The sequence below is a fragment of the Suncus etruscus genome, chromosome 3, assembly GCF_024139225.1.
Source record: "Suncus etruscus isolate mSunEtr1 chromosome 3, mSunEtr1.pri.cur, whole genome shotgun sequence".
Lineage (NCBI taxonomy): Eukaryota > Metazoa > Chordata > Mammalia > Eulipotyphla > Soricidae > Suncus > Suncus etruscus.
Window position 1 is genome coordinate 84,749,641 of NC_064850.1, and position 27,804 is coordinate 84,777,444.

At 36.5% G+C, this 27,804-nt stretch overlaps 1 protein-coding gene across 1 annotated transcript in view; it reads right to left on the reverse strand.

The window, feature by feature from the left end:
- Positions 1 to 16,812: 16,812 nt before the first annotated feature.
- CFAP95 (cilia and flagella associated protein 95) overlaps positions 16,813 to 27,804 on the reverse strand; it is an 81,812-nt gene continuing 70,820 nt past the window's right edge. The window contains exons 6-7 of the mRNA XM_049770989.1: positions 24,541 to 24,549; positions 16,813 to 16,980 (exon numbers count right to left, since the gene is read on the reverse strand). Coding sequence (XP_049626946.1) covers positions 16,813 to 16,980; positions 24,541 to 24,549 — 177 coding nt within the window. The remainder of the gene's footprint in view (positions 16,981 to 24,540; positions 24,550 to 27,804) is intronic.

The window sequence follows — 27,804 nt, forward strand, 5'->3', positions numbered from 1 at the left end:
TCACATTACTGAACCAAGGTATGTGAAAGAGAAGATGGATAACTTTTTTACTAGTCAAGCAGATTTTTGAAGATTGAGTTTTAAAAAAAAATCTAAGTATCAAACCTGGCTCTCTTGTGTTATGATATTTTTATATAATAAAATAGTAGAATCACATTAGTAAATCTCCACACTAAGATAAAGGAAAGTCACAATGAAGTACATTTCTTCTTATAGTTTAATTTTTGTACAAGAGGACATATAGTTAAATCTTCAAGAAAATTTAAAGAAAAGTTAAAACTAATATTCTAATATTGGGAGAATATGGGTTTGTTAGGTGTTTTTTTTTTTTTTTTTTGTACTGAAAGGTAAATTGAGTAGAAATACTATCTGACAGAAAAGCCACTCTAGCCAAATTGGATTATGTTAACAGGATTCTATTATCTCAGACTCTATCTCCATGGCAACTATGTGGCATGGCTATCCTTACTCTTTCCATTTATAAAGAGGAAAATAAATAGTGTTAACTTGTTTTTCTTGATACTATTCAATAACAGATAAAAAATTAACATATGCTTGAAGCATATTAACAAAACCTACGTTTTTGCTTTGAAAAAGGACATAAACATAAGGAAAAAATAAGAAAATGGGACTGAAACATAAGAATGAAAAATCAGCACTGAAGGTAAAGATGCAATAGTTCATCAAGAAGGATGGAATTATTCTCTGAACTTGACCCAAGGTCAGCAGACAATCAAGGTTAAGGGCATTTTTTTGTTGGCTTTCATGTAACATAGATCATATGCCCACACCTGAATATCAGCTTTTTTTTTTTAAAAAAAAAGAATTACAAACTCAGGAAAGCCAAGAACAAAAGTCCAAGCATATTCTAAACAGAAAGTCCAATCAGTGACAGATTTGTACCTTTTGAAGATAAAAGATATAAATTCAGTTACTGAATTCAGTCATGAAACATTGAATGACTTTTCATTCAGTCATCAAACATTTACTGCATGTCTATAGGTGCTAGTCACTGAGTAAAGGTCTGAGGATGTTAGATATGAGGATTGACTTTTTTTTTGGTTTTTGGTTTTTGGGCCACACCCAGTGTTGCTCAAGGGTTACTCCTAGCTATGCACTCAAAAATCCCTCCTAGCGTGGGGGACCATGATCAAACTGCAGTCCGTCCTAGGCCAGCCACGTGCAAGGCAAATGCTGTACTGCTGCGACAATGCTCCGTCCCATGAGGATGTTAGATTTGAATGAGACAGTCTTGCTAATAAAGTTCTCCTTATAGTACCTGTTTATACCTAAACCACTAGTGGTGGCATCTAAGAAGGGTGATAGTACTAAATATAGAAAAATTATATGCCCCAAATCCCATTCTAAGCAACTGTGTAAATCATAGTATCTAAATTTTAAAGATGATTAAAATAATTTAAAAATAATTATAAATCCTGCTCTTTCATAAAATCTAGATATTTCTCATTTTTACTAATTGCAGAAAAGGTTATCAATATCCATTTATCTCATACCCTAAGTATAATACCCTAAATGAATTGCACATATTTGACAGAAAATAAAGCTTAATTGAATGTTATAAGAAAGCTGAGATTAAGATGAAGCTTTACCAATGACTTTGTAAATCACAGTTCCTTAATTAAATAAAATGATTTTTCATTTAAGTTAATTTTTTCTTTCTTATATTTTAATTAATATATTTATTTAGCATCATGATTACAAACATGCTTGTAGTTAGATTTCAGTTATATGTATATAAAAAAAAAACCTCCTCCCTTCACCAGTGCAACATTCCCACCACCAATGCCTCCCCATCACCCTCCTCCCCACCCCCTGCCTGTATTTAAGACAGTCATTTTATTTCTCTCACTCACTACCATTGTCATAATAGTTGTCAGTGTAGTTATTTCTCTAACTGCACTCATCACTCTTTGTAGTAAGCTTCATATCATGGGCTGGTCCTTCCAGCCCTCATCTCTGTTGTCTCCGGGTATTATTACAATACTGTCTTTTACTTTTTATAAATTCCACAGATGAGGGAGACTATTCTATATCTATCTCTCTCCCTCTGACTTATTTCTCTCAGCGTACCAGTTTCCATGTCCATCCATGTATAGGAAAATTTCATGACTTTACTTTTCCTGGTGTCTGCATAATCCATTGTGTATATGTACCACATTTCTTTAGCCATTCATCTGTTGTCATTTAATTTTTTTTTAAATAGATACTTGAAGGCCTTACTTTTGATTCTGGACAACACTGGATTAATATTTTTAACCTGTTTTAAATAATACTATTTTCTGCTAGTGTTCAAAAATACCATTTTTCCTTCTTTAGGAGACCTTCCCATAATCTGGGAACTTCCCTACACTGTTTTTCTGTCCCTTCCCTTCTCTTAAATAAAGTCTTTTTTGTAATAAAAATATATTTTCATAATGCTTTTTACATATTCTAAATTGAATATATGGAAACAAAAAAAGGACTTGGATTGAGTTTTCTGCATTAGAACTGAAATTCCTCACCCTAGTGTCTGTGTTAGTTGAAGAAGTTCACATTCCCTTTATATCTGCATGAATTAAAGCTAACATAAAATGGTATTTAGTGAGTTCTACCTAATATTATAAGTAATACTTAGGGTTCTTTATTAGAATTATAAACAATACTAGTTGTTCTACACAAAAAGCAAATAAAAATACCACAAGCAAATATAAATAGATGTTAATTTTGTACCAGATCTGTTCTAATAGCTTTATGCACTCATTCATTTATTATTACAACAGATACATAAAAAAGTGAGGTGTGTGAGTATGTTATTTGTCTAAGCTACTTAAACTAAGCTACTTGGGGCTTGTAGACCCAGATACCACTGCATTATACACCTATCTAATAGTTGTAGCACTTGTGAAGGGTCAGATTAATAAGTGGACAACAGACTCAAAATATTTTTAGCACAACAAGCTCTCTGGGGTTTTTTATTTACTCATAAAAGAGGTATACATGCCTACAGGCATATAGGAAAATATATTACTATAATTACTATAATCAATGGACAATTTTCAGTGAGCAAATGAGAGTAATATATTGGACCAATTATGAAAGATTTGAACTTGTACGTGGCCTCAGTGTGATCTCAATAATATGGTTCCCCAGTCCCACCAGGAGTGATCCCTTAATGAAGAGCCATGAGTAAATCCTGAGCATGGTTGGTGTGGCCCAAAATGCAACAACAAAAAATGACTTATATTGACAGTGCAGGATTAATTAACAGATTAGGTATGTAGGTATATATGCAAATAGAACCAAATATGTGTCCTGTGGAATCAATATATCCATGGAAACTCTGAAATTTTTATTTAAAAGCAACTCAGTCAGTGGGATAATCCAAAGTAATTGTCTACATTGGTAACAAGAAACAAAACTCTGTAACCCTACCCTCTGCGAAAATCAAACATTTTCAGTTCAGAAAGCCAGGAAATACCAAAGGTAACTGAAACCAAATCAAAGACATTAACTTGCTCTACAAAGAATTTATCAATCATCCTTCAAAAAGTAGTGCTTCTTACTATAATAAAATTTGTTTAATTGGCCACTTAGAGTAAAAAACTGGGATCTATATGTACCCTGGAGTAATTTCTCATGCAATTTAATTAACTATTAGTTTTCTGAAGAACAAAGATATGCCATGAACGTTATTGTTTACCTCTTGTGTGTGGCACAACATAAGCAACCATAAAACACGTATTCGTTTGATTTAATGCATGGCCTGGGGGATTCACTTCTTTTATTAACATCTTTGTGTCCAACAAGGGCAATGAAAAGTCGATTACAGGACCTTTGGTGTTCTGGCAGTATATGCCCCAAAGAAAGGAAGAATGTCAGGACCATGATTTTAATCAAGAGTCAAGTTAAGGGCTGGGCGGTGGCACTAGAGGTAAGGTGTCTGCCTTGCCAGCACTAGCCTAGGACGGACCATGGTTCAATCCCCCGAAGTCCCACATAGTCCCCCAAGCCAGGAGCGACTTCTGAGCGCATAGCCAGGAGTAACCCCTTAGCGTCACCGGGTGTGGCCCAAAAACCAAAAAAAAAAAAAAAAAAAAAAAAAGGAGTCAAGTTAAATGCTAGCTTACTCTGAAGTAGAAAATGGGGTCACCTGATGGCTAATTTATAAATAGTGACTATTTACAAGATTATTTTCTCATTAGAAATCACAAATTGTTGAATGTTTATATAAATGCCTCTTGGTCCTCAGATTAAAAGATAGGAAGGGAAATAATCATAGCATCCAGTAGAGGGAGCTAGATTTTAAATGTTAATCAGCCTTTAAATTATTTCCATGAATATGTCTGTATCTTGTAAAAAGATAATATTAACATTTTGATACTAAACTCTTATTTCTGGATACTCAATAATATAGTGGAAATGTATCCCCAAAACAAACACTAACACTCTCAAAGACAAAAATTTTTCCTGATAAATAATCTCTGCTCCTTTTATTTTTTAAAAACTTTCAATCAATTTTATTTAGGGTGGCTGGTATTTTGCATTTACTCTATTTCTAGGCATCTGAGTTTAATTTCATAACTTACAGATCTATGAATATTTCACTATAGCTTAGTTTTATATTTTTACATATAGTATTTTTTTATAAGCAAAGAGAAAAGTTTTCTTTTTATTTAAAATATAATGGATGGGGGCAAAGCAATAGAACGGCAGGTAGGGCATTTGCCTCGCACTCAGCCAAGCTGGGTTCGATTTCTAGCATCCCATATGGTCTTCTGAACTTGCTAGCAGTGATTTCTGAGTGCAGAGATATAAGTAACCCCTGAGCCCTGCCAGGCATGATCCAAAAACCTAAAACTTAAATAAATAAATAAATAAATAAATAAATAAATAAATAAATAAATACTATAATGATCACAGAATGCAGTTGCCATGTCTGCCTTTGGCCAGAACCATAGACTAACTCTATTCTCAAAAAGATTGTAAACTGAGCCATGAAAAAGTATGAGTATGCTGGCCAAGCAGCTGAAATCTGGCAATCTGGGAAGGAGAGAGTCCCTGCCCTGCTGAAGCCTTGTCTGTTGCACCATCACACACAATTGCTGCTTCACCAATGGCCCAGCTCTCTGTATAGACATCAATCTGACAAAAATTTCAGCTATGCTGGTATTTGGGTTGACACCTCCAGGACTTTCTCATACCTTCTTGTACTTCCAGAAGCTCTGGCAGCTAAAACATGCCCCACAAAAGCGGCAGCATAAAGAATTGTGTTTAGAATTCCTGGACATGAGGCCATGCAACTACTCCAATTTTTTTTAATACTATCAACCCTGTAAGAACCAATTTTGATGTCTCTGTGTGTCTAACGCAATCTAATGTTCAAAAACAAAAGAAGTAACAGAATAATAAACTAACAAAAAGAACTTAACCTTCTGACAACAACTTAATGACCTTGCAGGATACAATGATTTTCACAAATTTTCTTGCTGCTGTACTCATTTTACCTTTCTTTTTTCTTTTCTTTTTTCTACTTTAATAAGTTTGTCTCCACTTACCTGGAAACAAATGTATTATGATCAACTATGTCAAATATGTGATACATGACTTTAAGTAAACTATATTAAAAATATAATGGGCAGAATGCATTAACTTTAGTGTACAACATAATGGTTGGACCGAAGTATATGTTGCAAAATTACTGTCACAATAACTACCACATCTTAATAACTTAAATATGCAACATACTGTTGTTAGCAATAACCAACATGTTATATACTATATCTTCAAGCCTTATTTATAACTAGAAATCTGTACCTTTTAACCATGTTCATTCATCACTGACAACAAGCAAACTGTTTTTTGCATCTCCAAGTTTAAGATTTTTTTAATTTTACATATAATTCTCAATGTATGAACCTGAAGAGAGAAGGAAAAAGGAGAAAGAAGAGAGAGAGAAAGAGTGAAAGAGAGAAACACATTTTTTAATGTTTTCAAGATTTGACTCTTAAAAAATAGTGCTGCAATAAATATGGGAACACAGGTAGATTTTCTTTTTTTTGTTTTGTTTTGTCTTTTTTTTTTACAGGTAGATTTCCAAGGTTTGGTCACATTACATTTGATCAAAAACACATAAATGGTGATACCCAAATTACATTGTAGTTCTAGTAGAGGTTGTTGGGTTTTTGTTTTTTGGAAACTCCAAAATGTGTTTTCCAAATTGATAATATCAGTTTTCATTGCTACTAATAGTATTCAAGTTTCCCTATTCACATCTTTTTTTTCTTTTGGTTTTTTGGACCACACCCGGTCATACTCAGGGGTTACTCCTGGCTATGAGCTCAGAAATTACTCCTGGCTTGGGGGACCATAGGGGAAGCCGGGAAATCGAACTGCGGTTCGTCCTAGACTAGTGCCGACAAGGCAGACAGATGCCTTACTGCTCTGCTCCAATACTATTCACATCTTCACCAACACTTTGTTTGATATAATTTTCATGCCAACCCTTCTAATAGGTTTGGGTTTTAACTGGTATTGATTTGTTTTTATTCTATTTGTTAGTCATTTTATGTCTTCGTTATAAACATGTCTGTTCATTTTCTATGCCAATTTTGAAATCTCATATTTGGCTGGATGGTTGGTTTTATTTCTTGTTTGGAAGCTACACCTGACTGTGCTGAGGGATTACTCCTGGCTCTGCACTCAGGGATAACATCTGTGAGCAAGAGTATGGGCCCAGGGTATGTAGGGTACCTGGTATCAAAGCCAGGTGGACTATGTGCAAGACAAATGTCCTATATGATGAACTATCACTCTAGTCCTGTTTGGTGGTTGTTTCTGAGTTATATAAGTTCTTGCTATTTTGACTATTAATAACCATTTATCAAATAAATGCTTTGCAAATATTTTATTTTACTCTTTAGATTTTTCTTATATTTTTTTGATAATTTTGTTCACTATAAGATGTTTAGTTTGAGCTAATAACAATTGCTAATGCTTGATTTTGTTTCATTTGCATTCACTGTCAAATAAAAAACAATCTCTGCCCCACAAGACTGTCAGGAGTGACCCTTGAGCAAAGAACCAGAAATAAGCCCTGACCACTGCTGGTGTGGACCCTACCCCTGCACCCCCAAAGGAGTTGCTGTGCAAAAGTGAGCTCCAGATAGCTTCATATTCAGTCTGTTGTTGACTGTTGAGATGGATGTGTGTGCAGTGAAAATGAACTTCTAGGGAGCTATAAGCTAAGAAATTCCCAAAGATCTTAGACATCTGGGTAAAGTTAGGGTGTTAACTAGTAAGCAAAAAGATCTTATCAAACACTGGGGTATTCTAAAGATATCCTAAAAAGTTCAAAACTTTCTAGCAGGAATGAATTAGTCTTAAACTAGAAAATTTTAGATTCATCCTTAGATTTAAAATTAGATCTCAAAAGAATGAAGTTTCTTTATAATAACTATCAGATTTTAACACTCGGGATAACAATAACATAGAGAATTAGCAATGTAAAATATAAGTTTTATAATTCAATTAAAATTACTAAACATGGTCCCGGAGAGATAGCACAGCGGCGTTCGCCTTGCAAGCAGCCGATCCAGGACCAAAGGTGGTTGGTTCGAATCCCGGTGTCCCATATGGTCCCCCGTGCCTGCCAGGAGCTATTTCTGAGCAGACAGCCAGGAGTAAACCCTCAGCACCGCCGGGTGTGGCCCAAAAACCAAAAAAAAAAAAAAATTACTAAACATGTTGGGACTTTGGAAATAGCTTATCTTCATGCAATAGAGCATAAGCCTAACATGTGGGAGATTCAAAGTTTAATCCCATCACCACATGTCTCCTTTTCCTCTGGCAAAAAACATTGGTAAGGCCTCTCCAGAATAGCTGAATGCAACCCCTGTACTTTTTAAATTGCTGGACAGTTAGTTACAGGTATAACTACAGCTTTTATAAACAGGAGAAAAGTTTTTTGGGGGGATTAGGGGATACACCCAGAAGTTCTCAGTGCTATTACTGGCTCTGTACTCATGGATAACTTTTGGTGGTCTAGGGGACTGTGTAAGGCTCTGGAGATCAAATATGGTTTGGCCACATGCAAGACAAGCAACTTATCTGCTGTACTGCCTCTCAGATACCAACTTAGACATTTTAGAACAAAAAAGAAATAAATATCACACAAAACAATAAAAACAACCCCACAAATTGGAAAAGCATAAATGCATAGGTACAATAAATTTATTAGATCACCCCCCCCAAAAAAGCCACTGCCAAAATCAATAACAAATAATTTACTCTTATGTTGTTGCCCAGGAGTTTTGTGGTTTAGATATTTTACAATGGTGTCTTAATCAATGTTGTGCTGATTTTGGTATATATAACATGATAGGAGTTCTCTTCTTTTATTTTACAATGTGGCTTCCCATTTTTTCAACGCTATATTGAAGACATTATCATTATTCCCATGTGTATTATTGGCTTAAAAGTCTTGGTTAAGAATAGTAATTTAATTTTTTCATGACAAATATGAACTATAGCCTTCATTCATCAATTTAAGAAAAATGTAGCCATTTTGGAAAAAAACAAGAACACAAAGTGTTTTGAGTTAAATTGTGCCCTTTTCAAGTCCCTAAACTAACTCATTTGTTAAAATCCTCAGCTCCACTACACAAGAATAGAGTCACTGCAGTTGCAGTTAGTCATACCAACATAGAGAACTGGGTCCTTGAGCCAACCTGACTATTGTCCTTATGAAAAGGGCTATTTGGACCTAGACATCCACACAGAAATAATGCTTTGAAAACAGAGAGCTATTGGGTGTAGGCAACAGAATTACTTGGAAACTAGGTCTTCCTATAGGAAGATCAAGGTGTTGGATGGGCCAGTCCTCCCAGAGAACTATAAGGAGGATGTATTATTTTTCCCCTCTCCTAGTTTCCAAGTTGAGGTTGCTCAACAAGACTAATATAGAATATCATCTCATTCTTTTAGTTGTTTGGATTAAGTGAATTCCTTCTGAAAATCATCTGGGGCTTCTTTTTGATTTTAAGGAGAAAAAACTTTCTCTATTAAAAATGTTAATCTATTGTATAAATTAGGAATATAATTTAGAAAGATAGTACAGGGATTGAAGTATTTGCCTGTGTGAAGCCAACCACAGAGCTGAACAGAGAGCAGGTGTAGCCCCTAATCACTGCTAGAAGTATCCCCATTACGAACAAGAAATATAAGTAAGAATAAGACAATAAAGATTCATGTTCTTAGAAATTGATGTTACCCATTAACATTTGTTGTATATGCTTCCAGATATTATTCATATATTTATAAACATTGGTAAAATTTTTACCAAAATGATGTATTGAACAGAATACTTTAAATCTCTCCTTATTCGCACCTAATGTGCCATATGTCTTTCCAAGTCAGTTTTTATTTTTCTCAAAGCTCATTTAAAGCCTACTACTTTTAATCGTCAAAAAATGCTTTACAGGGGTAGAAATACCACAGTGAGTGTGCATTTGCCTTACACAGAGCCAATCCTGGTATCCCATATGGTCCCCACAGACTGTCGGGAGTGATTTCTGAGTGCAAAACCAGGAGTAACACCTGAGTTCCACAGGAGGTGCCCCAAAACAACAACAAAAATAGTTTTATTACTATTTGGTCCAATCCACTATCTATCTTTAATCTAGAAGACTCAAACCTTGCCTTTGTTTTCAATTTTGCAGGGGAAGAGGGACTTCCCAAGTAGTACTTGGAGTATTTAGTGATATGTAGCCCACTAGGACAGTTGGTTTAATGTTCAGGCTCAGTGAAACAGTACTGGTAGGGAGCTACAATGCTGGGGTCATGGGAACCAGCAGTACTCACAAGCCACCAGAGTTACAACTGGAATGTGTTAAAAGTGTGCACTGGGATTGAATTTAGTTCCTAATATCCTGATGCCCCCAGTTCATCCCACCTTATTTATTTTCTTTTTAATAAGCTGAACTGACCAGTTGAAAAAGAAACTTACCCTATTGTTCCACAGAATGCACAATTCTCTATATTTGTGTGGCTGTTTTGGCCAGAGAGATAGTAAAAGGATTAAGGCACTTGCCTCACATGCAGCCAGCTCTCATTCAATCCTTGGCATCCCGGAACACTAACAGGAGTTATTCCTGAGTGCAGGATCAAGACTAAGATCTATCTGAGCTTTGCGTGTGTACGCCAAAAATCTAAACAAACAAACAAGCAAAAAAAAAAAACAAAGAATCATTTAAATTGCTTTCATTTAATCATTTAAGCAATGTTCCTCTGTGTGTGTGTGTGTGTGTGTGTGTGTGTGTGTGTGTGTGTGTGTGTGTGTGTGTTTAGTGCTTACTTTATGAAATTGTATCCAGATTCATCTCATCGATCTCTGGTGTACTTAGAACCAACCATTTCCCCGAGAAATCATAGTGCCACAAAATTTGGTGGGGAGGGGGACTAAATGGTTATTCATACCTTGCTATTCTCAAGATAACTCCTGCTTAAAAAATATATATATATTTAAGGGCCTGGAGAGATAGCACAGTGGTGTTTGCCTGGCAAGCAGCCGATCCAGGACCAAAGGTGGTTGGTTCGAATCCCGGTGTCCCATATGGTCCCCCGTGCCTGCCAGGAGCTATTTCTGAGCAGACAGCCAGGAGTAACCCCTGAGCATTGCCGGGTATGGCCCAAAAACCAACAAAAAAAATGTATTTAAGCCATTGTGAATTACAAAATTATGCATAGTTGAGTTTTAGACATGCAATGTTTCATCACCAATCCTACCACAAGTTTCAACCTCCACCCACCAATATTCCCAGAGTCTATCACATGCCATGCCCCTAAAGTTTGGTTTTCATGATTTTATTGTTGTCTCTGTAGCTTAGTTATTTAGTTCTGTCCTTTCTTAACACCGTAAATGCACCTTAATTTTCTTAGCCCCTGTCCCATCATTTTATATTTCACCTTATTCTCCTCCACTCAATTTCTTTCCTTCTCACTATACTCTGAAGCCAAGAGATTTCTAGAGAAACCTCATTTAAACTATTGCATTTCTCCATACAGTTATTCTAAATACTACTAATAAGTGATATCATCCTATATTTATCCTTTTTCTTCTGGCTTGCTTCATTTAACATAATATCTTCTAGTTCCATCCATGTTGCAGAAAATAGCATGATTGTATCATTCCTTATAGCACATATATGTGTGTATATATTTCACATCTTCATAATCCACTCATCTATTGTTGGACATCTAGGTTGGTTCCAACTCTTAGCTATTGTGTGCTATGATGTGCTACGATTGTGTGTGTATTTTGGATGAATCCTTTTGGCTGAATGTTTCAGTCCTGTGGATAGATACCCAAAAGTGAATTTTCTAGGACTCAGAGGTCTGCAGCCTTTAAGACATAAAGAGCCACTTGGACTCATTTCTGAAGGAAAAAGAACCTGGGAGCTGCAAAACTGTTTAAAACAAATATAGCACAGCATATTGTTTATTGTCTTAATGTTATATACAGGATCGTGCAGTTAGCTGACAAGCTGAAGAAAAAAAGAACTTTTTCCACTTAACAATGTAAAATATATTTGTGTAAATGAATAGCCAATTAAAATATTTAATTTTCTTGTTCAATGAGAATTTTGCTCCTGGACCTCAGTGCACAGTGTCCGCACATCAGGACTGTAAGCCGTTACTTTCATTTTCACACAGGCTTGTAAGCTATCATCTTTGAGGCATGATCTTTTTATTTTATTATTTTTTTATTTCTTTGTTTGACCCCCTCAGAATCACTCCTCCTCATAGAAATAATCGTTAAATTAACAAGTCAGCTTAAAAAAAAACAACTATTCATCCGGCCCCCAAATTTTGTAAATTAATTAGTTGAGCATGGACAGGCTGCAGAGGTAAGTGATACCGATCTGCCCCCCTGCTGTGGCCCTGCTGTAGGAGCCATGGCAAACCTTCAAAAGAGCCACATGCGACTCTGAAGCCACTCTTTGTGGACTCCTGTCTAGGTAATATGGCAGCTCAATTCTTAGTTTATGTGTCTTTTGGTCTGTCTTGTCTTAAAGTAGACCTTTCCATTTATCTTTTAAGGCTGGTTTTGAGTCGGTAAAGTTTCTGAGCTGCTGTTTATTCTTGAAACTATGCATACTTCGTTCATGAGTCTGGCTAGGTGCAGTGTTCTAGGCGAAGCATTCATTTCATTGAGTTTTGTCACTATATACCACCACTGCCTTCTGACCTTGAGGGTTTCTTGTGACAGGTCTGCTTTAAATGCTGTAAAGGATGCCCCTTTGAATGTAATTTCCATTTTCGATCTTGCTGCTTTCAGTATTCTATCCCTATCTGAGGGATTTGTCATTGTGAATAGGATGTGACTTGGGGTGGTTTTCTTTAGGTCTCTTATCTGGTATTCTTTGGGCATGCAGGATTTGATTTCATGCAGTCTTTTGCTCTATGAGTTTCTCTGTAATGATGACCTTAGCTGTTGATTCTTCCTGGGGATTTTCTTCCTGGGTCTCTAGGATTCCAATAATTCTTAGGTTGTTTCTCTTGAGTTTATCAAAGACTTCTATTTTTATCTGTTCATATTCTTTAAGTATCTTTGAGCCTCTCCAGAATAGCTGGATGCAGCCCCTGTACTTTTTTAAATTACTAGACAGTTAGTTACAGGTATAAGTACATCTTTTATACGCAGATGTATTTTTGGGGGGTTGAGGGCTACACCCAGAAGTTCTTAGTGCTATTACTGACTCTGTACTCAAGGATAACTTCTGGTGGTTTAGGGGACCTTGTCAGGCTCTAAGTTACTCATAGTTGTTTCTGGCATTCAATGTTCTAATCCTGCCACCAATGTAGCATTTCCTCTATCATTTTCCCCAGTTTTTCACCCACCTAAAGCCTGACCACTTGGCAGGCAAGAAATAATTTACTTGAGATTGCTTGTTGTAACTAAACAGTAATGGAATTATAAAAAAAATAACCTTCACTAAAAATTTTTTATAAGAATTATTATGTTTCACAATAACATTACACCATTGTCTAGTTTATTGAGCTATTTGTTGCTAACTGAGCATACTGTACTATCAGTTCTTTTTGTTTTTTTGTTTGTTTTTTTGGGGGGGTTGTTTTTGGGTTTTTTTTGTTTGTTTTTTTTTGGTCACATTCAGTGAGCTCAGGGGTTACTCCTGGCTATGCACTCATAAATTGCTCCTGGCTTGGGGGACCATATGGGATGCTGGGGAATTGAACTGTAGTCCGTCCTAATTTAGTGCAGAGGGCAAACGCCCTACTGCTGCACCACCACTTCAGCCCCTGTACTATCAGTTTTATTTGTTGGACTTAGGTGGCTTGTAAGCTACTTTGGCATGTAATTTGGTGCATTCTATTGGGAGGTCAATATCAAAAAAATATTAGCGACATCACAAGGAAGTGTATTTGGCTATATCCTTCAGGAACTCCAGGCTCTATGGAGTTAAGCTGATGTGGCAGCTCTAATGGGATGTGGATGTGTCTTCCAGAAGAAGGTTGGGGAAGGCTGCCTGCCCCCACTCCAAGAAGACTTCAGGGTTTTCAGCCAAAAAACCTGCTACATTTGGAGTTCATGTCAATTAGGTGTCTGCATAAATCAAAGGTAAAGCAGTGAAGTTGATCCACTGGTGTGGCAGCAAGTGTGATGCAACTGCTGAGGCTTTAGTAGGTTGGGCACTTGTCCTGTCTCTCCCCTAAGGTCACACCAGAATTTTCACCTACATTTACTCCTGAATTTCTACTCAGGGATGTGATACTGGAGTTAGTCATGTGCAAAGCATGATAAACTGCTCTCTGGACCAAGTACTTTTCAGACTATTAATTATCCCCTGAAGATGAGTAGCTAAAGAATATTTTCTATTTAAATAAAAGTCATGAAATACTATCTTCATATTTTTTTCCCCTGGAATAATCATCACCTCAACTCTTTTTTAACAACATTGACAGACGAGGCAATATAAGTCCATTATTCAAAAATCATCCCTACTCCAAGATTTTAATTGAAAATCAAAATGGAGATTGAGGATAGAAATTAAGAACTAGAGATAGAAATAGTGATAACAGAGAGAGAGGGAGGCATAGGGACAGAGATATAGAGGCTGACAAGTCCAGAATTTTCAGGAAATGTCATCAAGCTGGACATCTAACTAAGGAAGTGCTAATGATGCAAGTTACATCTGAGGGACAGCTACTACAAAGTTCTTGTTTGGAAGTGGGGCAGAGATACAATACTGTGATTAGGGCATTTGCCTTCTAGATGGTTGACATCCCTGAGGCATAGAGCCAGGACTAAACCTAGAGTACTGCTGGGAATATCCCCAAAACAAAACAAACTTTATTTGGGGAAGTTCAGCATTTCAAAACTGTAGCTGCCTTTTCGCAATATAGTGACACCACCCCAATTTTCTTTACTCAAAGCCCATCACTTTTAATAATTTTCATGTTAATCTCATTTAAAAACACCCGCATAGAAGCATCCAAAGTAATTTTTGTTCAACTATCTGCACACTGTGGCCCAACCCAATTGACATATAAAAATATCTATCACATTTTTATCTATTTTCTAATCAATTTCTTGGGGGATTTAATATAAATTTAACATTAAATTTCAAATGGAATGTGGCAAATGGAATACACTGTGCTATACTTGTGAGATTTTTCTCTCGTGTATGATATGGTACATGCAAGGATGACTTCACGGTTCCACAGAATGTGGTAAATCTAAAGCAATATATAGAACAGGGCAAAGGCAACCCTTTGTGAGTAACTGAACATCAGAGCAAGAAAGAGAGGAAAAAAGGCAGTTGGAGAGGGAGAAAATTTCATCTATGTTTCATAGAGTCTCTGGCCAACATTGCCAACATTATGAGGGTTCAAACTAGTGTGGGGGTCCAAAAGACAATTTTTAGACAATTTTATGTTTTTAAGTCCAGGATATATAAAAATATATATAAATCATACTTCATCTGAATTATTTGAGAAACACATAAAAATACTGCTAAAATGATATTGAAATATAATGATCAATGGAAACATGGGTCCTATAAGGGAACAGAGTATGGATGTTTGAGAAATATTTACTTTCCCTGGGTTCAAAGAAATATAAGAAAGAAGAGATTCCAAAAACCAAAGATCATATGCATAAGAATGAAGACCTGTCAAGAGTTTACCACGAGCAGATTAACACCAACCTGTGTCAATCCAGCTCAATGTGTTCATAGCTACATTATTTATAAAATTAAAAATAAATAGCCCAGCTTTTACCAACTGATGAGTAGATAAATTATCTATAGAAATATTACTTATACTTTATCTAAAATATTCAGAATAAACATATCTACAAAGATAAAAATTAGGTTAGTTTTTTCTTAGTACTGAAAACATTGGAGATAATGAGGAATAGCAGCTAATGAAATAAGGGAATTCTTATGGGGGTCATAAAAATTCTCTAAAAATGGTTGTGATGCTAATACAACTCTGTAAATGTGCTAAAATCACTTAAAATATTGAAGTTTAAAGTATATAAATCATATCTTGATAAAACTTTTTCATGGGGGTTATTAAATTTTTAACATTTGTAACAGTAACTTACTATGTAAAATCTTAAGGTTTTATACTTTGATTTATAATGTTACTGGTACTTCTTTCAGCTTAGCTAGTTGTAGTGGCTTCCAGCTACTGGCAAAATGCTTTGTTGCTGTATTTGAAATCAAGTTAGCTCTTGGTTATGGAGTTAAAAGATTTTTTTATCTGCATAATTCTTTATGAGACATGGAAAACTAAGTGTCTCTTTCTTTGTATATTTTTATTTAATTTTAGTTTCTTAAAGAAAATGCATCACAGTTGACATAGCTGATCATAATACATTTGTTTCTAGATAAGTGAAAGCAAAGTTATTGAAAAAAGGGGGAAAAGAAAAAATAATGAAGTGGAAGAGACTTTAATAAATAAAAGAGAAAAGAAAAAGGAGAGTAGCAAGCTCATTTGTGAAAATCATTGTATCACCAAAGAAGTCATTAATACAATGGCAGGTTTAGTGAGCTCTTTGTGTTATATGTCCAGTCTGTTAAATTGGGGTGTTCCTTTAAGGACGACAGCATCAAACAAATAAAGTTGTCCAGAAACTCAAAACTCAGATACCATAAATTTTAGGGACATACACTTAGCTGCAGGGCCTCCTGAAAGAAGGCCTGGTTCAAATATAGCAACTGCATTTGTGGGCATAGTTACAGCTTCTGGGCATGGTTTCCCAGAAAAAGGGAGACATGGGAAAGGGTGTCTGTACTCCCTTCAATTAAAGTCCTGTTGATATCAGCCCAACAAGGAGTATCTGGTGTATAATCAGATTGGTGTCCCTGCAGGGAATTGTAGAGGGTCAGTGATGAGGCAGGGCTTTTTCTGGATGATGAAGACAAACACCTGGCTTCAGCAGGGTGGGGGCTTGGCCGAGATGGCCAGCTTTCTGCTGTGTGGGCCAGTGTAGCCATAATCTTTCATGGCTCAGTTTACATCTCATTAGAGAAAAGAGTAAGTCAAAGGAGCTGGCTCAGTGTAAATATGGTGACTGTGTTTGTGGGCATAAGTATAGCTCAGCGTCTCTTATATTTATTAAAAAAATAAATAAAAGACAAGTGACACATGCTAGACTACAATGTAAAGTTTATTTTTAAAGGAATCCATTTTAGTAATATTTCTATTGCATTTATTAGAATAGAAAGTCATCAATTGTTACATTTGTCATATTATTCCTTCACTAGTTACAGAATCTAATTCCATACGTTACATGGGAACAATAGGACTCTGGGTTAATGAGTAGAGTTCTTTTTTCATATGTGAATTACCATAAATCCCACTTTCATCATGCCAAGTGTTGATGCCAAATCTTTTGGAACCATTTAGATCTGTGAACTGAGAATGGCATTTTCTGTGTACTAGTGAATAGTCACACTGAGGAGAATTATCCTATAGGAAGAAATGAGAAAAAATATCAAATACCAAAATACATAAAATATAATTTTAATAATTACTTAAAGGAAGTGCTGGTTTTATTATGGCCAAGGTTTAATTTTCAAGCCCTAGTTAATTCAATCTCTCAAATTACAAGTGCCTCAATGAAAACATAAAGCTATTATACTTATCAATACTTATAATTCTGAATCTAATTTATGTTTTGTATTCATAATACTAAGATAAATTATGAACATAATTTTAACCATAAATATACACTTCATAATTGAAATTTTATAATCCTATATAAGAGAGACCCAAATAATTACAATATAACTACCACTTAACAATTTATTAAAAAGAATTAAAAGCCATAATGCATCAAAATATAAAGTATTCAGTTATAAATTAATACTTGATAGTAAGTTATAGTTACCAGTAAATTTGCAGTGCCCCAAGATTCGTTGCTATGAAAATTTATCTCAGCATAACATAATTTGATGGCTAAAATATTTATTCTTAGATCACTTTACAAGGCTTCTATTTTAATGAAACCAGATTCATTTACCATCTTCTAAAGAATATGTTGATTCTTTCAAATTACATTAATTTGAACGATTGAAAGACATAGAACATAAAGCCCTTTAACTTACTATCTACATTCTGCTATAGTTGGTACTAAGTTTTTGTATTGGTGCCACATCTGGCAATACTCAGGACATACTACTGGCTCTGTGCACAGGGGTCACCTAGTGTGAACACAGGGGACCATATGGAGTGCTGAAAATTGAACCCAGATTACCTTATTCCCATACTCCAGTTCTGGTACATTTTTTTTTCTTTTTTCTTTATGGGCCATACCCAGTAGAGTTTAGGCATTACTCCTGGCTCTGTGCTCAGAATTAAATCCAGACAGGCTCAGGGAACCATATGAGATGATGACGATTGAACTGGACTAGCAGCATTGAAGGTAAATAAACACCCCATCCATTCTGTTATCACTCAAGTACAATTGTAAAGCATCAGAAAGATATTTAAATTAAATCACCACCGTATATAATAGTGGGGTGGGGGAGCACCAAAATTGTTCTAATATCAGACTGGCTTTATTAAAAATAATTTTAAAAATGGGTCCAGAGCTATAGTACAGTAGATAGGGTGGTTAGCTTTGCATGCAGCTGACCCAGGTTTGATCCTTGGCATCCCAAATGGTCCTGTGAGCATCTCAAACAATCATCTCAAATTGATCTTTGTTTATCCAAGTTTTTTTTAATTTTTATTTTTAATTATGAGAACAAGGATGCAAAGAAAGAGGACAAGGTAAAGTTACAGTGGAAGGACAATCACCCATAACATAATTCTCAGAAGTCCCCTTGATGATATCTTAACTTTGAAATTTCAGCCAAAGAACATTAAGACAGAATCTATGTACAATTACTTTGTCCCTCAAGTCCCCAGATTGTAACACATTATAATATTTCTTAACAGCACACAAGGCAATCCAAAGCCATAAAACTTACGTAACTCCTTAAACATTACAGGCATAGTATTTTCTTACATTTCCATATACATGCATATTAGCTTAAGTTAACCTCAAATATTAAGTGAGTTCTTTTTAAGGATTAGAGTCAAAGGAGCACAGTAAAAATGGTGTTAGAGTGGCAATTGTTGTTTGCATAGGTCCACCAAAATATGAGGGACATGGAAAGAAAGAACCTTGGCCTAAATACAAAGAGACCCGACCCCTGAAGTTTCCTGGCACAAGACCAACTCTAGGCTCCAGGCAAGCTAGATCGTCCAATCCAAGACATTGTCTGCAGTGCCAACACACTTTTATTTTTCACACAGTCTCTGTTGTTGGTATCATGTTTCTGTATTAAAGATCCTGGAAGCTGCATATCCTACATTGAAGTCAGGATGTGGAGCGTCCTCTCCTTTCACCTCACAATCAAAGGGCAATGCAGGGAGCCCTGTCCTGTAAGCAGGTCGTTGTTGTTGTTAAGTCTTCTCAGTGTTAAGGGAAGTGTCTTTTGAGCAGGTCGATATCTGAGCAGTGTAGGGTCTTCCGTGGTAGAGGACTGCTTCCAGGTGATGTTATAGACCAGCCTGGATGTTTTGTGGATGGCTTCCCTGGTTCAGGGGAGAATGGAAAATGTCCTTTCTTCTGAGGTCTGTGCCAGGTCGTTATGTCAATGTTCAGGGTGTAAGGTCCCTTTGCACTACAAGATTTGTGTGTTCCAATCTCTATTAGATAGGATCTTATTTGTATGTATAGTATTTTCCCATTTTAATGTGCCTATGCAAATAAGAAGCAATGCCACGTGGTGTTATTGTCGCATATGGGGGCCATAAGAACAATTCCAATTATTCCCATGATATGGTTCAATCATAAGCATTAAACTGGGGGACTCTTTCACCAAAATTCCTCGTTAAACAGCTCAAAAAAAGAAGATATAAAGTGGTTAGAATCGTCACTGTATAAGACAACATTTAGTAAGAATTATAGCTGTCAGAGAAGAAACACAAAATATTCTAAAGAAATACGTGTCCATTATATGTATCTTGAAACAGTTTGGGGTTGTCATACACAATGCACAGTTTTGGACTGTGATTAGGATTGTACACTACTAAACTTAAAAAGAGTAATGTAGGTTAGTGACGTTTGGGAGGGAGTTAGAGAGTTAAGGAGTAAAAAAGAGCTTCGTAGGGGTGTGGGAAAGGGCAGAATGCAAAATGAACATTCTGTATATGCAAAACATAACAAAAGAAAAAGAAATACTCTTAATACATGAAGTACGCGCGGGGGCGTGAGCCCCCGAGCGGTTCTGTAGTTTTTGGATGCCTAGGGAGGAATTTCTCACCCCTCCCCATAGGGCCCGATTAACCAGGCGTGGCCCTGAAGACCCGCCTGGTGTGGGGGGAATCATGTTCGCCTGGACTAAGTGGTCAGCCCAGGGGTCCTATGGCTAGCTGTTTACCCAAATTTTGATAATTCCATTTGCCTTTGCATTGCAACAATGTAAAGTAAATTTGTTAGAGGCTTCAAGGGGACAAGGTAGGGTTGTGGGTGGGAAATTGGGGACACTGGTGAAAAGGTCACACTGGCGGTGGGATTAGTGTCTGAACATTTAATGCCCCAAACAACCATATTATGAATAATGTGCTAAATCATGGTGCTGTAACAAAAAGTATTTTTCACATACTAAGTGGAATTTTTTGTAACAAGACCATAACAAGATCATAGTTATAAGGACTTTAACAATAATAAAACCCAGGTCGTTCCAATGAGTCTTCCAAATAGATTTTTAAACATCTTTTGCCATAATGATATAATAAATTCAATTTGCAGTAAAAGGAGGATAAGAAGACTGGAAAACTGTAGGAAAGAGAAAACAAGGGAAAATGAAGCACCACAGTTCAAAGAGCCAATACATTTGCTAATTTTCTCACTATTAGACGTGAATCAGAGTTTCTTTGCTCTGGGCAGGGTAAGCATTTGAAAACTGAGAACAATAGGAGAGGTTTTGGACTCCTTTCTCCATGGAACTTCATAAAATAGATCACTGGTCAACCATTGCCTTTCCATTTGCCTGGGGCACCCAAGTTGATCAGCAACAGGGTGAGGCAGAGGAAGACTTTGTGTTGTCTATCCTGAATCACTTTGGTAGTCTATATCACTGAAAAGATTCTGAAATAAACAGCCACAAGTCTGCAAAGGCAACTTTCAGACAGAATAGAAGTGTCAGTTTTTGGAGTGTCAACAGCATCAGTAGAGCATAAATGAGGCTGAGTGCTCCCAAATGTGTCCTCTGGGTTCTAAATAAAATCAGCATAAAAGGATCTAAAAGACAAAATTCACAGCATGACACTCTACACCTGCTGTTGAGCAAGCACAGCCTGACCATATAAAACATTGAAAATGTTTTTGAGAGGAATTAGGGCCAGAGATAATTCTTGGGGCTTACACACAGATGAGCCATATTTGAACCATGGAACCCTGTATGTTCAACTAGCCAGTCATGAGTAAATCCTGAGCACAGCAGGGTATGACCTAATATTATATTATTTATAAATATATAACAAAAATAAATAAAATACATTGAGAATGCTCTGTGGTGTTTTTTTTTTTTTGCCTTGTTTGTCTAGATCTCTACAGAGATAAAACTGCATGTAGAAAATACAAAGAATAATTAAATCAACAGAAAAGAAAGGCATTGGAGTTGAGTATGAGACCCACTAATTAAAAATTTTCCTCTTAGATTTGCAGGAGTGGATCCAGGGATGCACAAGTGTCAGAAAACAGGATCCCCAGAAACCTCATCAATCGCCCTAGCAGTCAACAGAAAACAGCATATCTGGTTATACATAAAATAAATTCACTTCCCTATTCTTTTCCTACATAAGTCTTTTTGGAGAACTATTTCAGTGAGATAGTTCTCTAAGGTGTTTCTGTCCCCTTCCAACCTGCCACCTCCAAACTGCAGCATGTTGTTAATACATCTCTCTCTCTCTCTCTCTCTCTCTCTCTCTCTCTCTCTCTCTCTGTCTCTCTCTCTTCTCTCTCACTCTCTCATTACAGAAGGGCTCCTTCAAGTATAGTGAATCTGACCTCTATGGTTAAACCAGGAAAATCGGAGAGAAAAGACTTTGATGTCCACAGGCTTTAGTTTTTGTTTCTATCAGAAGGGTGCAAGGCTAGGCCCTGTTTAGATGTGCTTGGTTCTTAAAGGTCCTCCTGGCTCTGTGCTCTGGAATCACTCCATATGTAGTACAGAGGATCAAATCGAGGTCAACTGTGTGGAAGACAAGAACCTCTACCTCTGTACTATCTGTCACATCTCTGTCCACAAGCTTTAGTTACTAAAGCCAGAATGGAAAAGTCTAAGGTGGACTAGGAATGCCACCCTAGAAGCCAGAATGTTCATAAAATAGCCTAGAAACCAGAAAGTTCATAAAGCGCTCACACAGACACACAGACACACAGACACACACACACACACACAGACACACACATACACACACACAATCTCTACTTTTTCCTTCTGGTTTGAGAATAATAAGTCTCAGTCTTCTCCACATAACTGATTCTCTTATTAAGGAGGGTTGCAACTGTTACTCTTGGTAAAAAACAAAAAAACAGCAGTGGAAAATAATAATCATTGAATCATTGCTGAATTCTTTGGGTTATGAATTTTGGGACATAGCAAAAACAGCATCTCTCTGCTCCACAATTTCTGTATGGATTTCTCCACAATTTCTCCCTGGATTTCTTTACAACCCAGAGGCAGGGTTTTGAGAATGAAGATTTCAGAGGGACAAACAGGAGGAAACTGTTCTACTTTGTATCACAGTCTCAGAAACTATATCTCATCACTTCCACCATATTCACAGTTCACTGCAATTCTAGGAAAGGTAGCATGGATTCTGCCTGCTTGGGAAGAGTATCAAAATCAGAACTGTAGAATGAGGTCATGTTGCACAGCCAAGCTGACAAAACAACTGTATAGCACATGGAAGAAAAAAAAAAACACTGGGGATTTGTAAGGACATCCAGGATTCAACATAGAGTTGTATGTCTGGCTATGATTTATTACAGCAGAGTAAATTCAGCAAAGAGAAAGAAAAGGCTTCTGGGCTGATGTCCAGAGGAAACCAAATGCATAATACTGAGTGTCCTTTCCCAGGAAGTTACACAGGAGACACCAATACTCCCAGCAACAAGCTGAAAAATGCAGTCTACTGGGAAAGCACATTACGCAGTAGGCAAAGGCAGGTCACATAGACACTGTCTGTTTAACACATACTGAAATGCAAGAATCCAGAAGGACAGCAGGTGTCCAACATAAACAAACAGTGTAGGGATAGTGAGCCACTCATTAAGAAAGAATTATCTCCAGAACTGAGTTTTTAGACACCAATATTGCAAATATGTTTTCTGTAATAGAGAACAGTCTCAATTCCCCTCTGTGAACTTATCTGCAAGCAGGCCTGGGGGAGAAATCTCTGAGAAATTAAGATTTTTTTCCAAGATTATTTTCCAAGACTTTTTTCCAAAGCTGCTTCCTAGATGAAGTTTATCTATTTTGAAATTTTGAACTTGAAATGGATTGAAGAATTAACTTTTTCACTGGGGGAGGGGGAATGCTCAGAAAGAAGGCCAAGAAGGTTGGATACATATTCTCTGCTTACTTGCAGAATTGTAGTATTAAAATTTTTGATCAACATCTATTAGCAGAGAAAAATTATTTAGAAATTATGTAAATTAGGGGCTAGAGCGATAGTTTAGCAGAAGGGCATTTGCCTTGCATGTGGCTAATCCAGGACGGACCTCGGTTTGATCCCTGGCATATGGTCCATATGGTCCCCCAAGCCAGGAGGTAAATAATCAAAGATAAGCCACAGATTCAAAGTTGTATTACAAGGAAAGTTATAGCATAACTTAAAAAAGTAAGACACCATTTAAGTCACAAAAGTATCAACTAGTTATTCAAATTATGTTTCATTAATGAAACAAGTAAAAAGTGGTTTACCAATCTTCTTGTAGAACTGCTAGTGAAATTGAGAAAAGATAAAAAATTTAATACAGACATGAAGATGTGAAAGAACATTTGAGAGAGAGATAATGAATCACATTTGAGACATTTTTAGTTGGAGATGACATCAGTGCAATATGTTTATTTGGAAGGTATTATTATGGGGCAGGTGGCCTGGCAGGAGATAGTGGCCTATACACAGAAGTCATCACTGGCCAGGAGAAAATAACTATTGAGATCATGTACAGTATTTCAAACTGAAAGTAAGGAAAAAATTACATAATTCAACTATAAATTTTCCAGAAGTTGGGGCCGGAGAGATAGCATGAAGGTAGGGCGTTTGCCTTGCATGCAGAAGGACAGTGGTGGGAATCCCGGCACCCCATATGGTCTCCCAAGCCTGCCAGGAGCGATTTCTGAGCATAGAACCAGGAGTAACCCCTGAGCACTGCCAGGTGTGATCCAAAAAAAATTTTTTTCAGAGGTTGAAAATGTACAATAGTAAAGTGTATTTATCTTAGAAAAAGTCCCATTAAACTATATAGCAGTAAAAGAGCATAATGTCTCTAAGATGTTCTCAAATGATAAAAAAATGAAAGGAAAAAAGTGAAAGAAAGAAATGGACAACTCTGGGTAAAGATTACTTGAAAGATTTTTGTACTGTTATTGCAGTATTCCTTAACTATGAAATCATATAAAAATGAAACCACAAAAATATTATAATTAGGAAATTATGATAATAGATTAATTCTCTGAGATTATTAAAGTGAAAGAGACAAAAATCTATGGCATAACTTTGTTATTGTGGGGCTAGAGATATAGCAGGTGAGGCATTTGCCTTGCATGCAGCCAATCTGGGTTTGATCTTCAGCATCCCATATGGCTCTTTGAACACCTTCAGGAGTGATTCCTGAATGCAAATTCAGGAGTAAGCTCTGAACATTGCCAACCATAGCCCAAAAACAAACAAAATGTGTAATTGCTCAGATTGAGTCATCAGGAAGCCATGAAGGACAGAGAGAGGTACAGGGTATTGCTAAGTTATGGATTCTGCCTGAATGAAAAGTCGCATCATTGCTCAATTACATAAAGGAGCCACAGCGAGCAAAACCTGACAAAGGCCCTATGTAGAAACAGAAACCTCTGAAGATGCAAAAAGGAAATCATCATAGGGAAAATTTTGCCTTAATACTAAGAAATCTTTCTATTATTTCTTATCTGTAAATGAAGACACAAAAGATAGATTAGATTGTTTCAGGAGTATCCTTCTGATGACCAGCTTCCTCAATCAATCTGTTCTTATGAAAAACCAAGAGTGGCAAGTGCCACTTGCAAAAAAGTGAACTTAGACCTCCAGCTAACATCATGTATGAAGATAAAATCCAAATGGATTAAAGACCTCGATATCTGAAACCGTAGGTATATAGAACAATTTTAGGTAAAACACTCCATGACATTGAGACTAAAGGCATCTTCAAGGAGGAAACTGCACTCTCCAAACAAGTAGAAGCAGAGATAAACAGATGGGAATATACTAAGCTGAGAAGCTTCTGCACCTCAAAGGAAATAGTGCCCAGGATACAAAAGCCACCCACTGAGTGGGAGAAATTATTCACCCAATACCCATCAGATAAAGGACTAATATCCAAAATATACAAGGTACTGACAGAACTTTACAAGAAAAAAAAACATATAATCCCATAAAAAAAATGGGGAGAAGAAATGGACAGACATTTTGATAAACAAGAAATACAAATGGCCAAAAGGCACATGAAAAAATGCTCCACATCACTCATCATCAGGGAGATGCAAATCAAAACAACTATGAGGTACCATCTCACACCACAGAGATTGGCACACATAACAAGGAATGAGAACAAGCAGCGCTGGTGGGGATGTGGAGAGAAAGGAACTCTTATTCACTGCAGGTGGGAATGCTATCTAATCCAACGTTTATGGAAAGCAATATGGAGATTCCTCTAAAACCTGGAAATTGAGCTCCCATATGATCCAGCTATACCACTCCTAGGGATATACCCTAGGAACACAAAAATACAATACAAAAATTCCTTCCACACACCTATATTCGTTGCCTCACTATTTACAATAACCAGACTCTGAAAACAACCTTGATGCCCTTCAACAGATGAATGGCTAAAGAAACTGTAGTACATATACACAATGGAATATTATGCAGCCGTTCGGAGAGATGAAGTCATGAAATTTTCCTATATATGGATGTACATGGAATCTATTATGCTGAGTGAAATAAGTCAGAGGGAGAGAGATAGACATAGAATAGACTCACTCATCTATGGGTTTTAAGAAAAATAAAAGACATTTTTGCAATAATTCTCAGAGACAAAGAGAGGAGGGCTGGAAGGTCCAGGTCATGACATGAAACTCACCACAAAGAGTGGTGAGTGCAGTTAGAGAAATAACTACACTGAGAACTCTCATATCAATGTGTATGAATGAGGGAAGTGGAGAGCCTGTCTAAAGTACAGGCAGGGGTGGGGTGGGAAGGAGGGAGATTTGGAACATTGGTGGTGGGGATGTTGCACCGGTGAAGGGGGGTGTTCTTTACATGACTGAAACCCAACTACACTCATATTTGTAATCAAGGTTTTTAAATAAAGATATTAATTTTAAAAAAGTTTTACATAATGGTCATGCCTCACTATTTTGTAAAAAAAAAAAAGTCTTAAAAGTGGAATTAAAACAATAGTGGAAGTAGGTGAACCAAAAGATAGTACAGAGGATACAATGCTTGCCTCATATGCTGCCTACCTGGCTTCCATCTCCCAGAAGGCTCTCTGAACCCACCACGTGTGATCCCTGAGCACAGAGCCAGGAATAACCCCTAAACTTCACTTGGTGTGGCATCCCTAAAATCAAAACAATATAAAAAAGGGGGTAGCAGGAGAATAAAGAGCTGGTCTAGAGATGAAATTGGGACATGGATCATTAGCACTGGTGATGGTGGTGATGTAACTTTGTTCACCAACACCATAAATGTTAACACTATTGTACCCTTCTTACCGACATTATAAATTAAAAGTTATGCATTTAAATAAAATACAGAAGATATGTGAAACAAATAATTAAGATGTAAAAATATCTGCAACAGTTGTGTACTAAATAGCTTTATCTTCAAAGATATTTTAAGAATAAAATATGTCTTAGTCAACTAAGATTAACTCTAACCCTTCCTCACTCAATATTTTTTCATTCTTCCAATATGGTGGTCATCTAACACTGCGGTTATAAATGCCAATCTGTGCATGTAAAAAGAGATGAAGTCTGCTCAAAGATATTTTTACATTTATTCAAGTTTTATTATTTAGGATCTCTTGCTTTTTATAGTTTTATTTTTCAGTTATTTTCAGATTTATGTGTCTTTTGAAATGTGACTGACTGCCTAATTTAATATTAAAATGCAATTTGAAAGGATTATAAATATTTCTTCATCCAGCACATTCATAAAAATGTGTCATGTTTGCTGGCCAGATTCATCATAGAAAACTAACCTTGTGTTCACCATTACAGACAGTCATTAAACACCTGGTATTCATTCTGCACAGATCACTCTTCCCTCATTTGCCTGCAAGCAAACTCATTTGAAACACTCCATTTACTCTTAAAAAATATTTATAGCAGCAAGCTTATTTAGGTGAATGTCACACTGGATAGAATAAAAGTAGATTTCTCTGATATTTTACTTTATTATTTTAGTATGCATCATGTATAAAATTCTTTAGCACTTTATACACTTCACTAAAGACCTGCTCTCCTTTAATAAGATTTTCTTTCAAGCACACAGTGTGATGTAAAGAAAAGCATTTTCCTTTAGTAAAATCTACTGAATCATCTGGGGTAACAGAAGAGAAGCAATTTTAGATAGATCCCTACATTTATTTACTTCATTACATATAAAATGATTTTACATCACTTAAGAGCAGATGAACCAAACCAGGTTCTATTCAAACTCAGGACCTATTCCTAGCTCTGTGTTCAGGAGTAACTCCTGCCAGTGCTTGAGGGACCATATGCATTGCCAGGGATCTAGCCAGGGGTAGCCACAAGCAAGTACTTAGCTCTGTCCTATCTCTAGATAATAAAATTACTTAAATTTCCATTTGATTATTTTTTCCAATGATTGCATTATGTAAGAGTAATTGAAAATGTAGTTTGGGGCCGGGCGGTGGCGCTGGAGGTAAGGTGCCTGCCTTACCTGCGCTAGCCTAGGAGACGGACCGCGGTTCGATCCCCGGGCGTCCCATATGGTCCC